The sequence below is a fragment of the Saccopteryx bilineata genome, chromosome 4 (genome assembly GCF_036850765.1).
Source record: "Saccopteryx bilineata isolate mSacBil1 chromosome 4, mSacBil1_pri_phased_curated, whole genome shotgun sequence".
Classification (NCBI taxonomy): Eukaryota; Metazoa; Chordata; class Mammalia; order Chiroptera; family Emballonuridae; genus Saccopteryx; species Saccopteryx bilineata.
The window spans coordinates 294,658,822-294,671,429 of NC_089493.1; the positions used below are offsets into that span (position 1 = coordinate 294,658,822).

A 12,608-nucleotide genomic window follows, 5' to 3' on the forward strand; every position below is an offset into this window, starting at 1 on the left:
CTTTCTTTCTTTCTTTCTTTCTTTCTTTCTTTCTTTCTTTCTTTCTTTCTTTCTTTCTTTCTTTCTTTCTTTCTTTCTTTCTCTCTCTCTCTCTCTCTCTCTCTCTCTCTCTCTTTCTTTCTTTCTTTCTTTCTTTCCTTCTTTCTTTCATAGGAGGAGAGACAATGAAGCAGATTCCCACATGTGCCCCGATCTGGGATCCACCCAGCAACTCTCTCTGAGGCTGATGCTCAAGTCCAAGCTATTTTTAGTGCCTGAGACTGACATGCTAGGACCAGCTGAGCTACCTTCAGCACCTGGGGCCACTTGAACCAGCTGAGCCACTGGCTGCGGGAAGGGAAGAGGGAGAGAAGAGAAAGGGGTCGCTTCTCCTGTGTGCCCTGACTGGGAATCAAACCTGGGACGTCCATACGCTGGGGGTTGCCCCTCTATCCACTGAGCCACCAGCCAGGGCTTCAGTGTTTCTGATTCTGATGGGATTGCATCTCATGCTCCTTGGTCCCCTTTTTGAGGTTTTCTTTTTTTTGAAGCAGATGTTCTCATTTTTTCTTTAGTTATTGGCCTATTAAGGTTTTGTTTTTTTTACTTTTTCTTAGGTCAAATCTAGTAATTTAGATTTTCCTAGAAAAACATGGACTTAGAATGAGTTTTCATATTTATTATTAGCATAAAGCGTTGTATACTGTAGCTTACCTAAAACCTTCTCTGTGCATTTAGTTTGCTTTTTTGTTGCTAATTATACTACCCTGTTTCTCTTTCTTTTCCTTGATGTGATTGGCCACTGTAATTTATGGTTCTTTTCAAAGAAATCCATGTTGCAGTAGTTCACCCTATAGTTTTCTCTTTGCTAATTCACTAAACTGGGCTTTCATATCCATACAAATGTTTCTCTAGGGGTACAGCTTTCGACTTCATCGCTGACTGTGAAATCTGCTATTGTCATCATTATTTGTAAAAATAGTAGTCTGAAACTGCAGGTTTTTATTCCTTCTATGACACAAACACTATTTGGAACAGGGAGAGTCAACCTTTTTATCCCTACCGCCCACTTTTGTATCTCTGTTAGTAGTAAAATTTCCTAACCGCCCACCGGTTCCACAGTAATGGTGATTTATAAAGTAGGGAAGTAACTTTACTTTATAAAATTTATAAAGCAGAGTTACAGCAAGTTAAAGCATATAATAATAATTACTTACCAAGTACTTTATGTCGGATTTTCATTAAGTTTGGCAGAATAAATCTTTATAAAACAACTTACTATACTTAAATCTATCTCTTTATTTATACTTTGGTTGCTCTGCTACCTCCCACCATGAAAGCTGGAGCACCCACTAGTGGGTGGTAGGGACCAGGTTGACCACCACTGATTGAGAAGATGGCTTTAGAATTTCTAAGTGATTAGATTTTTAAAATATACACTTTTCCTAATGAGTAGTTTATTTATTTTTGTTTTTACATGAGTAAAATAACATATTCTGTTTACATGGATATTTTGTAAAAATTGGTTATATTTTCCAATAGTTTGTATTGTAGATGGTTTTATGATGCTGGAAGAAGTATATTCACTATTCTGCAAATACTTATTCAATTATTCATTTATTTTAGATACAGAGACAGACAGGAAGAGGGAGAGATGAGAAGCATCAACTCATAGTTGCGTCACTTTAGTTGTTCACTGATTGCTTCTCAAACGTGTCTTGACCAAGGGGCTAGCTCCAGCCAAGCCAGTGACCTTGGGCTTCAAGCCAGCGACCTTTGGGCTCAAGCCAGCGACCTTTGGGCTCAAGCCAGTGACCATGGGATCCTATCGATGATCTCAAGCTCAAGCTATCAACCCCGCACTCAAGTTGGTGACCTTGGAGTTTCGAACCTGGGTCCTCAGGTCCCAGGTCAATACTGTATCCACTGCTCCATCACTGGTCAGGCTGTGCTCATTCATTTATATCATTTATAACTCATGTTCTGTCCTGTGTTATGTGGGCACTATTTTGGTATCCATTTCTCCTACTTCTTTTACTTTGTGTATCTTGCTGCAATGTTATTTAAATACACAAAAGTTATATCTACATTGGAAATTTGCTGTTTTCCAATATAAAGTGACTTTTCTCTCTGTTTAATGCTTTTGCTGAATGCTATACTTTGCTTTTATATGTGCCACTTACAAATTCCATAAAGTTAAATTTTATTTTATGTTTTTGAGAGAGGGAGGGACAGAGAGGAAAGCATCAACTCTTTGTTTCACTTAGTTGTATTACTGATTGCTTCTCATATGTGCCCTGACCGGGGCTTGAACTGGTGACCTCAAGAGTTGAGCCAATGCCCTTGGGATCAAGCTGGTGACTCCGGGATTGAGTTAGTGACCCCAGGATCAAACAGGCTACCCCAGCACTTCAGGTTGATGTTCTACCCACTGCACCACCTGCCAGGGCACCCAAATTGAATTTTCTTAACTCAAACCCTAATCCTGGAATTTCACTGAGTTCTATTTGATGACTCCAAAGCAACCAAAATTAATGGAACTAAACCAAAATTCTTAGAGAATCCCATGCAAAGTAAATATAAGGTCCACCGGAAAGTTCTGTCCGTTTCTATCACAACAAGTTTCAACACATAAGCACATGTTTATTTGGCGCATGTGTGCCTCTCTATTTTTATCACTTAATGTATACATACTGACGTAGCAAATTAACTAAAACAAAGTTGATTCACGTTAGTCTTATGTGTGAAGCCATAGTGTACCCATGGCTACTGATAAAGTTTATTTACACCACTGTAATTTTTACGAATTTCAACAAGGAAGAAATGCTAGAGAAGCATGTCTTTCGCATCCACCATATTCCCCGGACTTAGCACCCTCCGATTATCACTTGTTTTTGTCCTTATAAAATTTTTTGAAGGGCAAAAAATTCAAAAATGAAGAAGATATCAAACAAGCCCTGGTTCAATTTTTTGCATCAAAAGAGAAAACATTTTCCAAAAATGGGATATACAAATTGCCCTCATGCTGGCAAGAAATCATTAATAATAATGGCAATTATATTATTTAATAAAGTTTATTGACGGTAAGAAAAATTTGTATTTTGTTTTATTCCAAAAACGGACAGAACCTTCCGGTAGACCTTATATATTCCCATCGAGACATCACATTAAAACTGCTAAACATCAAAAATAAATTTTAAAATCTTGAAGAGAGTCAGAGGAGGCAGGGAGGAACCCGTATCACAGAAGAGAATAAAGGTAAGAATTACAGCAGAATTTCCCGAACCGTGCAAGCCCCGAAGCAATGGCGGGACATCTTTAAGTGCTCAGAAATAAAATAAACTTACAATATTATGCCCAGTGAGAATACTTTTTCAAAAATGAAGGAAAAATAAAGACGTTCTTCTGGCAAAGAGAAATTGAGAGAGTTCATTATCGGGAGACCCACACGAGGAAGAAATGCAGATGTGCAGAACAGTTAGAACGAAGGTTTATACTAAACTCATGTCACAGAAGACATTTCTCTCCTACTTAATCTCTGTGGGAGGTGGACTGTCGGAAGCAGAACTTGCAGCAGTGGGTGGGGTTCACAATGTATGCACACAGCAGGGCCCACGGGAGGAGAGATTTGGGGGTGTCATATGGTGGTGGTGCGCAACGGGAAATGAATAACACCATCTGAAGGTAGGCTGAGATGAATATTGTAAACCCTAGGGCCAGTGATAAAATAATCTGCAAGAAAAGAAAGGTGCAGGGGACCAATGAAACAAACAACTGGCAAAAGAGCAGATTTTAATCCACTTTATCAATAATGACATAAATGGAATTAACCTATGAAAAGATTAAGATTGTCAGATTAGATTTAGAAGCAACTATATGATGTCTATAAGAACCCTGCTTTAAATATAAAGACACAGCCTGACCAGGCGGTGGCACAGTGGATAGAGCATCGGATTGGGGCGTGGAGGACCCAGGTTCGAAACCCTGAGGTTGCCGGCTTGAGCCCAGGCTCACCAGCTTGAGCACGGTGTCGCTGGCTTAAGCGTGGGATCATAGACGTAACATCATAGTCTCTTGCTTGAACCCAAGGTCTCTGGCTTGAGCAAGGAGCCACTCGCTCTGCTGTAGCCCCCAGTCAATGCACATATGAGAAAGCAATCAATAACTAACTAAGGTGCCGCAACAAAGAATTGATGCTTCTCACCTCTCTCCCTTCCTATCTGTGTGTCCCTATCTGTCCCTCTCTCTGTCTCTGTCCAAAAATATATATATATATATCATATATATAAGTATATATTATATATACATTTATATATAAATAAAAATATATAAAAAATATATATAAATATAAAGACACAGATGGGTTGAGAGTAAAATGATGAAAAAAAATATATATCCTATTTTATTTATTTATATAATCATTTAGCCATATCAATATGAGAAGAGCTACTAATGCTTACTTTTTTTTTTTTTTTTTTGTATTTTTCTGAAGCTGGAAATGGGGAGAGACAGTCAGACAGACTCCCGCATGCGCCCGACCGGGATCCACCCGGCACGCCCACCAGGGGCTACGCTCTGCCCACCAGGGGACGATGTTCTGCCCCTCCGGGGCGTCGCTCTGCCACAACCAGAGCCACTCTAGCACCTGGGGCAGAGGCCAAGGAGCCATCCTCAGCGCCCGGGCCATCTTTGCTCCAGTGGAGCCTCGGCTGCAGGAGGGGAAGAGAAAGACAAAGAGGAAGGAGGGGGGCGGGGTGGAGAAGCAAACGGGCGCTTCTCCTGTGTGCCCTGGCCAGAAATTGAACCCGGGTCCCCCGCACGCCAGGCCGATGCTCTACCGCTGAGCCAACCGGCCAGGGCCAATGCTTACTTTTTAAAAAATCTGGTTTTCACAATAATAAACACAGCTCTCTTCTGCTACAATAACCTTGCCTCTTGCAGGAATGCCAGGCAGTAGGCTTCTGACAGCAGGGTTTGCTGAGCCCCGTGGTGAGGGCAGATGCCCCTGCTTGGGAGAGGCACGGCCACCCCCCCCCCCGGGGAACCGGGGCCCCCACTTACTGTAGCCCATCAGGGTGAGCGCGCCTACAAGCATGATCACAGTCTGCAGGGCGTCCGTGTAGATGACAGCTGCCAGGCCACCTGGGGAGGGAGGGACGGGAGCTGAGGTCGGGTCAGGTGCTCGGACGGAGAGGAGTTACTCTGGGTGACAGAGGGCACCTGGCAGGTCCAGACAGGGCTCTGGAGGTCTCTCAGAGCGCAGAGACGGCCACCGTGTCTCCTCTGCCCCCCCTTTTGGCAGTGGGACTTTGCCGCTCACGCCTCTCATGTTGAGGTGAAGTTGATTCCTCCACCTCTCAAACATGGGTTCAGCCAGAGACCTACTCTGACCATCCAGTGCGGCGGACGTGACGTTGTGCAGCTCCAAGCCGTGGCCGCCAGGGACCTGCAGCTCCCCGTCCCGCCCTGGTGTTACCCTGAGGTCCACCGTGCTTCTCCGAGAAGCCCCGCCCAGCCTAACGGAGGGTGAAGGCCCACATGGAGGGGAAGCCCAGCTGACAGCCCACGCAGACCTCGCGCGGCGTGACTGAGGCCATGCTGTTCCAGCCGGCTGTTCCAGGCACCACATCACTACCAGTCCGCCGAGCCGGGCGGAACCAGCTGACCCACCACCCCCAGACCCTCCACGAAATGAGCTGCGGGCAACAATCGGCCCCTGTTGTTTAAGTCCCTGAATTCGTTGGCGGTTTGTTACACAGTCATTTCTGAGTGAGAGAGAGGGGGCTGAGGCCACAGTGCCCACACTCTGAACACCTCTGCTTTTAACATTAGAAAAGGAATGTGAGGTCTTCCCAGCCCTGACAGACTTCCCAGCCTGGGTCATGGTGCTTGGCCTCAGGGGTTCCTGGCGATTTTGCCATCTGGAAAAACCTTTGTAATAATTCTAGACAGAGCAACCTTTCCCGTCTCTTCCTTATACCTCCCTCCTCCCTTCTTCCCCAAGAGGGAGGGGACACTTATCTGATAGAAACGGTTTTACTAGTGGGCAAGGTCCCTGCGATACAAGCCGTGCAGGGGGTGTGGCAGCTTTCCTTCCTTGCTGTCAGGAGCAGTGCCCTGACCCGTGGCAGAGAGACCGGCCTGCATTCCGGCCCCAGGTCTCCGCTGCCCACCTCCCCCCCACCCCACCCCGGGCGCGCATGCGCCGTGAACCGGCTTAAGTGGGCGAGGGCTGAGGCCGGGTGAAGCCTGCCCACCACCCTTATGTACTGACGTGTGTGGAGCACTTCCCACGTGCTGGGCACGCTGTCTAGTATTCTAATTGATCATTGGCTGACATCAGGTGAGTGCCCTACGGGGTGGGGTGCAGAGCCAGACAAAGCAGTGTGTCCCCTTGTCCTCACAGGGCCAACAGCCTGAGGAGGGGGACAGACCCCCAAACAAGGGTACACAAAGATAAGTCGGCAGCAGGAACTGGCCCTTCCCTTCCCCGGGGCTCCAGGCACACGGCCTCTCTTAGTGCTAAAAAAAAAGCTCAGCCAAAACCTTCCGGCATCAGAAGCCTTTGCATCCGTTAGATTTGGCCACTTTTCTGTTTGGAGCCCCTGGAGGGGTCCCGCAGCACTCGGACCCCAACCGGAATTCAGTCTCATCCTTCCGGGCTCAGCCTTCTCCTGCCCTCCGGGTGGCAGCACAGGGGGACTGGGCCCCACTCGCACCCTGTCCTGTAGGGTGGCCCCGGGGCGCTGGGCCGGCACAGCCCGAACCCCCTGCTGAATTTTCCTCCAGTCGCCCTTGCGGGGTCACAATAACACACCCGGCACTCTGTACCGGTCTCCTTGCTCACCGTGCCCCACCCCCACTGGCATGGAAGTTCCTTGAGGGCCAGGATTTGCCTGTTGACTGCTGCACCCTCCGTCCTAGCACGATGCCTGGCAGACAGCAGGTGGTGGACATCGGGGGATGAAATCTATCACAGCAGGAAGAGCAGAGAAGAGGAGAAGGTGGGCGTTCGGACCAGACCCCTGTCGAGGCTCCACTCTCTGCCCCTCTCCGTCCGAGGATGCAACCGCCAGGGGAAAGACCAGGCTGCCCGACCTCAGGCTCCAGAGTTAAAGGAGTTTATGACCTAGCTTTGTTCGTTGCGTGGAAATACACATGCGCTCACTTAGTAGGTCCTCAATAAATAGGTCTTGAATAAATAGAAAATAGCCTGATGCCATTGCGGTGCGTTTTTAAATCTTCCTGAGGACCACAGCCAAGAGGAAGCCTCTTATCTGGGGCAATGGAGTCAAGTTGAATGCATGGATGGTCTTAAGACAGTGGAACATCACAAGATAGGCCAGGAAAAGATGGGGAGGCCCACCGTCCCTGCCCACCACCCCTCCCAGCATACCTGCAACAGTGTATAAAGCTGTGATGGCCAACAGCCCAATGACAGCCAAGTACAGATCCAGTTTCAAAGACTGCTGAATAAAGATGGCACCTGCATACATGTCCACCTGCATAAACATGAAGAGGATGGATGGATGGATGGGTGGATGGGTGGGTGGATGGATGGATGGATGGATGAATGGATGGATGGATGAGTGGATGGGTGGATGGATGGGTGGGTGGGTGGGTGGATGGATGGATGGATAGATGGATGGATGGATGGATGAGTGGATGGGTGGGTGGATGGATGGATGGATGGATGAGTGGGTGGGTGGGTGGGTGGGTGGATGGATAGATGGATGGATGGATGGATGAGTGGATGGGTGGGTGGATGGATGAGTGGGTGGGTGGGTGGGTGGGTGGATGGATGGATGAGTGGGTGGGTGGGTGAATGGATGGATGGACGGACGAATAGCCATGTGCAGCATACGTTCCCCTAGCCTAGATTCAGGCCCCAACCCAGATGCTGGCAAGCACAGAAGAGTCATATATAGTTATTTCTTCATTTTATTCCAGATTTTGGTCTCAAACTGAGGCCCTGTGGGCAGTTATGTTTGAGACCCCTCCCCAGTGGTCTTCCTGTTTTTACTCTTGGTTTTTACACCTGCCCACCACAGGGCATCTGATCAAATACCACGGTCACCTCTTCCTTCTCCAGCATCCCCACAACGGGCCAGATAAATGAGTGGTTGCGTGCCAGCCCGCGTGATCTGCCTGCCACTCAACCTCGTTTCCTTCCCTCACTTCCTGTCCCCGGGCCTCGGGGCACTCCGAAACATGCCCTGTTGCCCCAACAAGTCGTGTCCGTCCAAGCTTTTGCCTGTTCTGTCCATCTTCCTGGAATGCCCGTTCCCCTTTCTCTGAACCCCTCCTCCGGCCTGACTTCCCCTGTGAAGGCTTTCTGGGCGTGGGGACAGTCACTGTTTAGAGGGAGTGGAATTCCTCCCCTCCCCTCCCACCTTCCTGCACACAGGACAAGGTCCCCCTGAGCTCCAGCTGGAGGAGCGTGAGGCAGGGTGGCAGAGCAGCACCTGCCTGCAGCCTGCAGGGTGCCTGCCTGCTCTTGGCCGCTTTCCAGGAGCTCTGCCCATCCGAAGGTCAGGGTGCGGCAGGCTCTGTGGTCCATCAGCACATCTGATCAACAGCTGACCACGGTCACTGCCTAACTCGGGAGGGAGACCGGGAGACCGAAGCCTGACATGTTGCTAAATAAGCTTGGGGTGGGGGGGGAGTGGGGGAGGAGTCCTTCCCTCCACCTTCTCTCCTGACTTCCTCAGCCCCTACCTTTCCGTCCTCCCCACCATCCCATCTCCCTCCAACCTCCCTGGAGCCTGCCCAAGAGGCGGAGCAAGTGCAGGGGGCGGACACTCCCCAGCAGGGGACCTCGCTGACCTTCTCACCTGCTGCAGTGACCTGGCCGGCCCCGGCCCCACCTTACCGAGATCTTGGTGAAGATGTAGATGAACAGGTAGAGCACAGCCAGGGTGATGGGGATCCTGTTGCCCCCAAAGCGTCTCCGGAGGTATTCCGGCATCGTGGTGACCTGGGAGGGGGGGTAGAGCTTAGCTTGCACCCACCAACAAGCAGCGACAGCACGCAGGGCCCCAGCCTTCCCCTCACCTCCCACACGCAGAAGCACCGGCAATCTTGGGGTTCTCAATGGGGGACTCGGGGAGGGAGGAGAAAATGGGGACACAGAGGGAGGGCTCGGAGAAACAGGGGTTCTGTGCGGGGTTACAGACCCCACTGTCCTGTTTCCTCAAGCGAGGCTTCTGCGGTCCCCGCCCCGAGTTTTGCCATCTCCACTATGATTAATTAATAATGTTTTTTCTTTCGACCCGCCCACATTTTTATTTAAATAAATTGATCTGTCTCAAGGACATTTCAAATCAGCACTGTAAACGGAAAACTGATCCTAAATTTATAGGAATTAGCAAAAATAAATACATGAATAGTAAAAACAATTTATTTTCTATTCTGGTAACTTGCTGTTGCACACCACCAGGGACTCTGGGCTCAGAGCCTACTTATTCTTTCATTAAAAAGAAAAAAAAAGAAAAAAGAGATGTTGGAGAAGCACTGGACGGGGATCAAAGGCATAGCAATGCCAACAGGAGGCTTTTCTCTGGAGTCCGTCTAACAGCTGACGACTCCAGGAGAGGGAATCCCTTCACTCAACCTCACGGCGCGGTATGGTGTGGTTCAGCGTGGCTGGCCCATGGTGAGCACCTGGAGCCGCCTCCGGGAATCTCCACCTGTCCCTGTTCCAACCTCTGGGGAAATTGCTCTCCTGTCAACCCTCAGCCAGATCACCACAGAAATCAGGGAGTTCTAACAGTAGACTGTGCAGACTGCAGGGGTGACAAAGGGTCCAAAGACCCCCCGCACCAGGGAGGCGCTGATGTAAGGACGCTCCCTCAACGCTGCTAATGAGATCAGAAATGATTTCCAAAACCGCTTCTTCAGAAATACTGAAGCGGCATTACTTGGTAACAAAAGTGATGGTGTTTCACTGCAGCCAGAAATAACTCAGTTATTACAGTTTTGCGTGCCAAGGAATAAAAAAAAACAAACCATGAAATTAGATTTTATTTTTGGTGTTGTTGTTGTTCAAAGTAGTAACATGTTATGACTTAACCATTTGAGAAAGACCGCCAACTTTATATCTGCGTTTTGCCATTAAAAAATATTGTTGCGCCTGACCAGGCGGTGGCGCAGTGGATAGAGCGTCGGACTGGGATGCGGAAGGACCCAGGTTCGAGACCCCGAGGTCGCCAGCTTGAGCGCGAGCTCATCTGGTTTGAGCAAAAAGCTCACCAGCTTGGACCCAAGGTCGCTGGCTTGAGCAAGGGGTTACTCGGTCTGCTGTAGCCCCGCGGTCAAGGCACATATGAGAAAGCAATCAATGAACAACTAAGGTGTCGCAACAAAAAACTGATGATTGATGCTTCTCACCTCTCTCTGTTCCTGTCTGTCTGTCCCTATTTATCTCTCTCTCTGATTCTCTCTCTGTCTCTGGAAAAAAAATATATTGTTGGAGCCCACATTTCTTCCGGGTTCTGAAAGCCCCAGGTGTGTCTCTGACATCTGTCACCAGGTGGGGATTGCTGAGGGCAAGGGTCTCACTGTCTCACCTGTGCATCACCCCTGTCCAATGCTGGGACCTCCTAGGGACTGTCCAATGGACGTCCGTGTGCGAAGGGAGGGGTGCTGAGGGGAGGAGGGAGGGGTGCTGAGGGGAGGAGGGGGTGCTGAGGGGAGGAGGGAGGGGTGCTGAGGGGAGGAGGGAGGGGTGCTGAGGGGAGGAGGGGGGTGCTGAGGGGAGGAGGGGGGGTGCTGAGGGGAGGAGGGGGTGCTGAGGGGAGGAGGGGGTTCTGAGGGGAGGAGGGAGGGGTGCTGAGGGGAGGAGGGGGGTGCTGAGGGGAGGAAGGGGGTGCTGAGGGGAGGAGGGAGGGGAGCTGAGGGGAGGAGGGGGTGCTGAGGGGAGGAGGGAGGGGTGCTGAGGGGAGGAGGGGGGTGCTGAGGGGAGGAGGGAGGGGAGCTGAGGGGAGGAGGGGGTGCTGAGGGGGGGAGGGAGGGGTGCTGAGGGGAGGAGGGGGGTGCTGAGGGGAGGAGGGAGGGGTGCTGAGGGGAGGAGGGGGTGCTGAGGGGAGGAGGGAGGGGTGCTGAGGGGAGGAGGGGGTGCTGAGGGGAGGAGGGAGGGGTGCTGAGGGGAGGAGGGGGTGCTGAGGGGGGGAGGGGGTGCTGAGGGGAGGAGGGGGTGCTGAGGGGAGAAGGGAGGGGTGCTGAGGGGAGGAGGGGGTGCTGAGGGGGGGAGGGGGTGCTGAGGGGAGGAGGGGTTGAGGAGGGGGTGCTGAGGGGAGGAGGGAGGGGTGCTGAGGGGAGGAGGGGGTGCTGAGGGGGGGAGGGGGTGCTGAGGGGAGGAGGGGTTGCTGAGGGGAGGAGGGAGGGGTGCTGAGGGGAGGAGGGGGTGCTGAGGGGAGGAGGGGGTGCTGAGGGGAGGAGGGAGGGGTGCTGAGGGGAGGAGGGGGTGCTAAGGGGAGGAGGGAGGGAGGGGATGCAGGCCTGTCTCTTCCTTGAGGGCTCCCCGTTCCAGTGCCCCTGACGCCCCTCAAACTCACCTGCCCGGCAATGTAGATGGGCAGGAAGACCCAGGCCAGTATCAGCACAGAAAACAAGCCCTGCGGAGAAAGCAGAGTCAGGGCTCTGCACCCACCCACGTCGAGGGGCCCCTCGGGGTTTCCCCCGCGCGCTGAGGTCACCCGGTCCGCCTGCGCATCAGGCACGTACTAGTTGAGGGGCTCTCCCTCCCTGGACAGTCAGATGTCCCTGCGTAGATGGCAGGAGGGGATGAAGTAGGGAGACGTGGCTTTCTGCGAATCCCAGCACAGTGTCTCCTGAGCCTGGCATCACTGGCCCTCGCCCAGGAGTGTTCCTGCCCCCCCCCTGCCTCCTTGGGCAGTGTGGTTGGCACAGGTCTGCGAGGGCAGGCAGGCCACCCTGAAGAGCAGCTGGTATTGCTGGAGGACCCCACGCTGGTCTGTGAGACCCGTTTTCTCTCCTGCCACACGGGAGTAGCAGAGCCTTCCCAGGTTCCTGCAAGGCGATCGGTGAGCTGGCGCTTACTGAGCACTTCCTCTCTGCCCCAGGCTCTCCTCCACACCCTGCCCCAGCTCTGACACCTGTGGGCCTCACAGTGACCCCGTGGGCCAGCTACCACGACCCTATGGTCATCCCTACGTTATAGATGAAGCTCAGAGAGGTGACGTCACTTGCCCAAGGTCACACAGCTTGTAAGTGTGGAAGGCAGGGTGTGAGCCTAGGCAGTCTGGTTCGGGTGTGTCCTTGGGTTCCCATAATATAATAATATATACAATGTATCTAAAGTCCGTAAGTCCGTGGCACGAAGTAAGCAGGAAAAAGTTTTTATTAAAGATGAAGATCACTCTTAATAAGGGTGTCCCCACCCGCTCTGAAATCACATCTTGGGATCTGTGGAGTGGCAGAAAGGTCATGAGCCACTGAGCCACTGAGCCACGTGACTGTTGGGCTGGCCAAGAGGGACCAGACACCCTCAGCCCCAGGACGCCTCTCTCTTCCCATCCCCGGGGGACCAGTTCCGAGCCCTCTGCCCGCCCGTCTCTTTGTTGGGGTCCTGGCCGTATGGACCCCCACCAAGCAGACCCCCGCTGGCC

At 51.5% G+C, this 12,608-nt stretch overlaps 1 protein-coding gene across 3 annotated transcripts in view; it reads right to left on the reverse strand.

Annotated features, from left to right (window-relative positions):
* Nucleotides 1-12,608, reverse strand: part of SLC5A11 (solute carrier family 5 member 11) — a 55,114-nt gene that overhangs the window by 22,649 nt on the left and 19,857 nt on the right. For all 3 annotated transcript variants that reach the window (XM_066275816.1, XM_066275815.1, XM_066275817.1), the window contains 4 exons: nucleotides 11,535-11,594; nucleotides 8,852-8,956; nucleotides 7,376-7,481; nucleotides 5,041-5,121 (listed from right to left, as the gene is read on the reverse strand). In XM_066275816.1, the coding sequence (XP_066131913.1) occupies nucleotides 5,041-5,121; nucleotides 7,376-7,481; nucleotides 8,852-8,956; nucleotides 11,535-11,594 (352 nt within the window). The remainder of the gene's footprint in view (nucleotides 1-5,040; nucleotides 5,122-7,375; nucleotides 7,482-8,851; nucleotides 8,957-11,534; nucleotides 11,595-12,608) is intronic.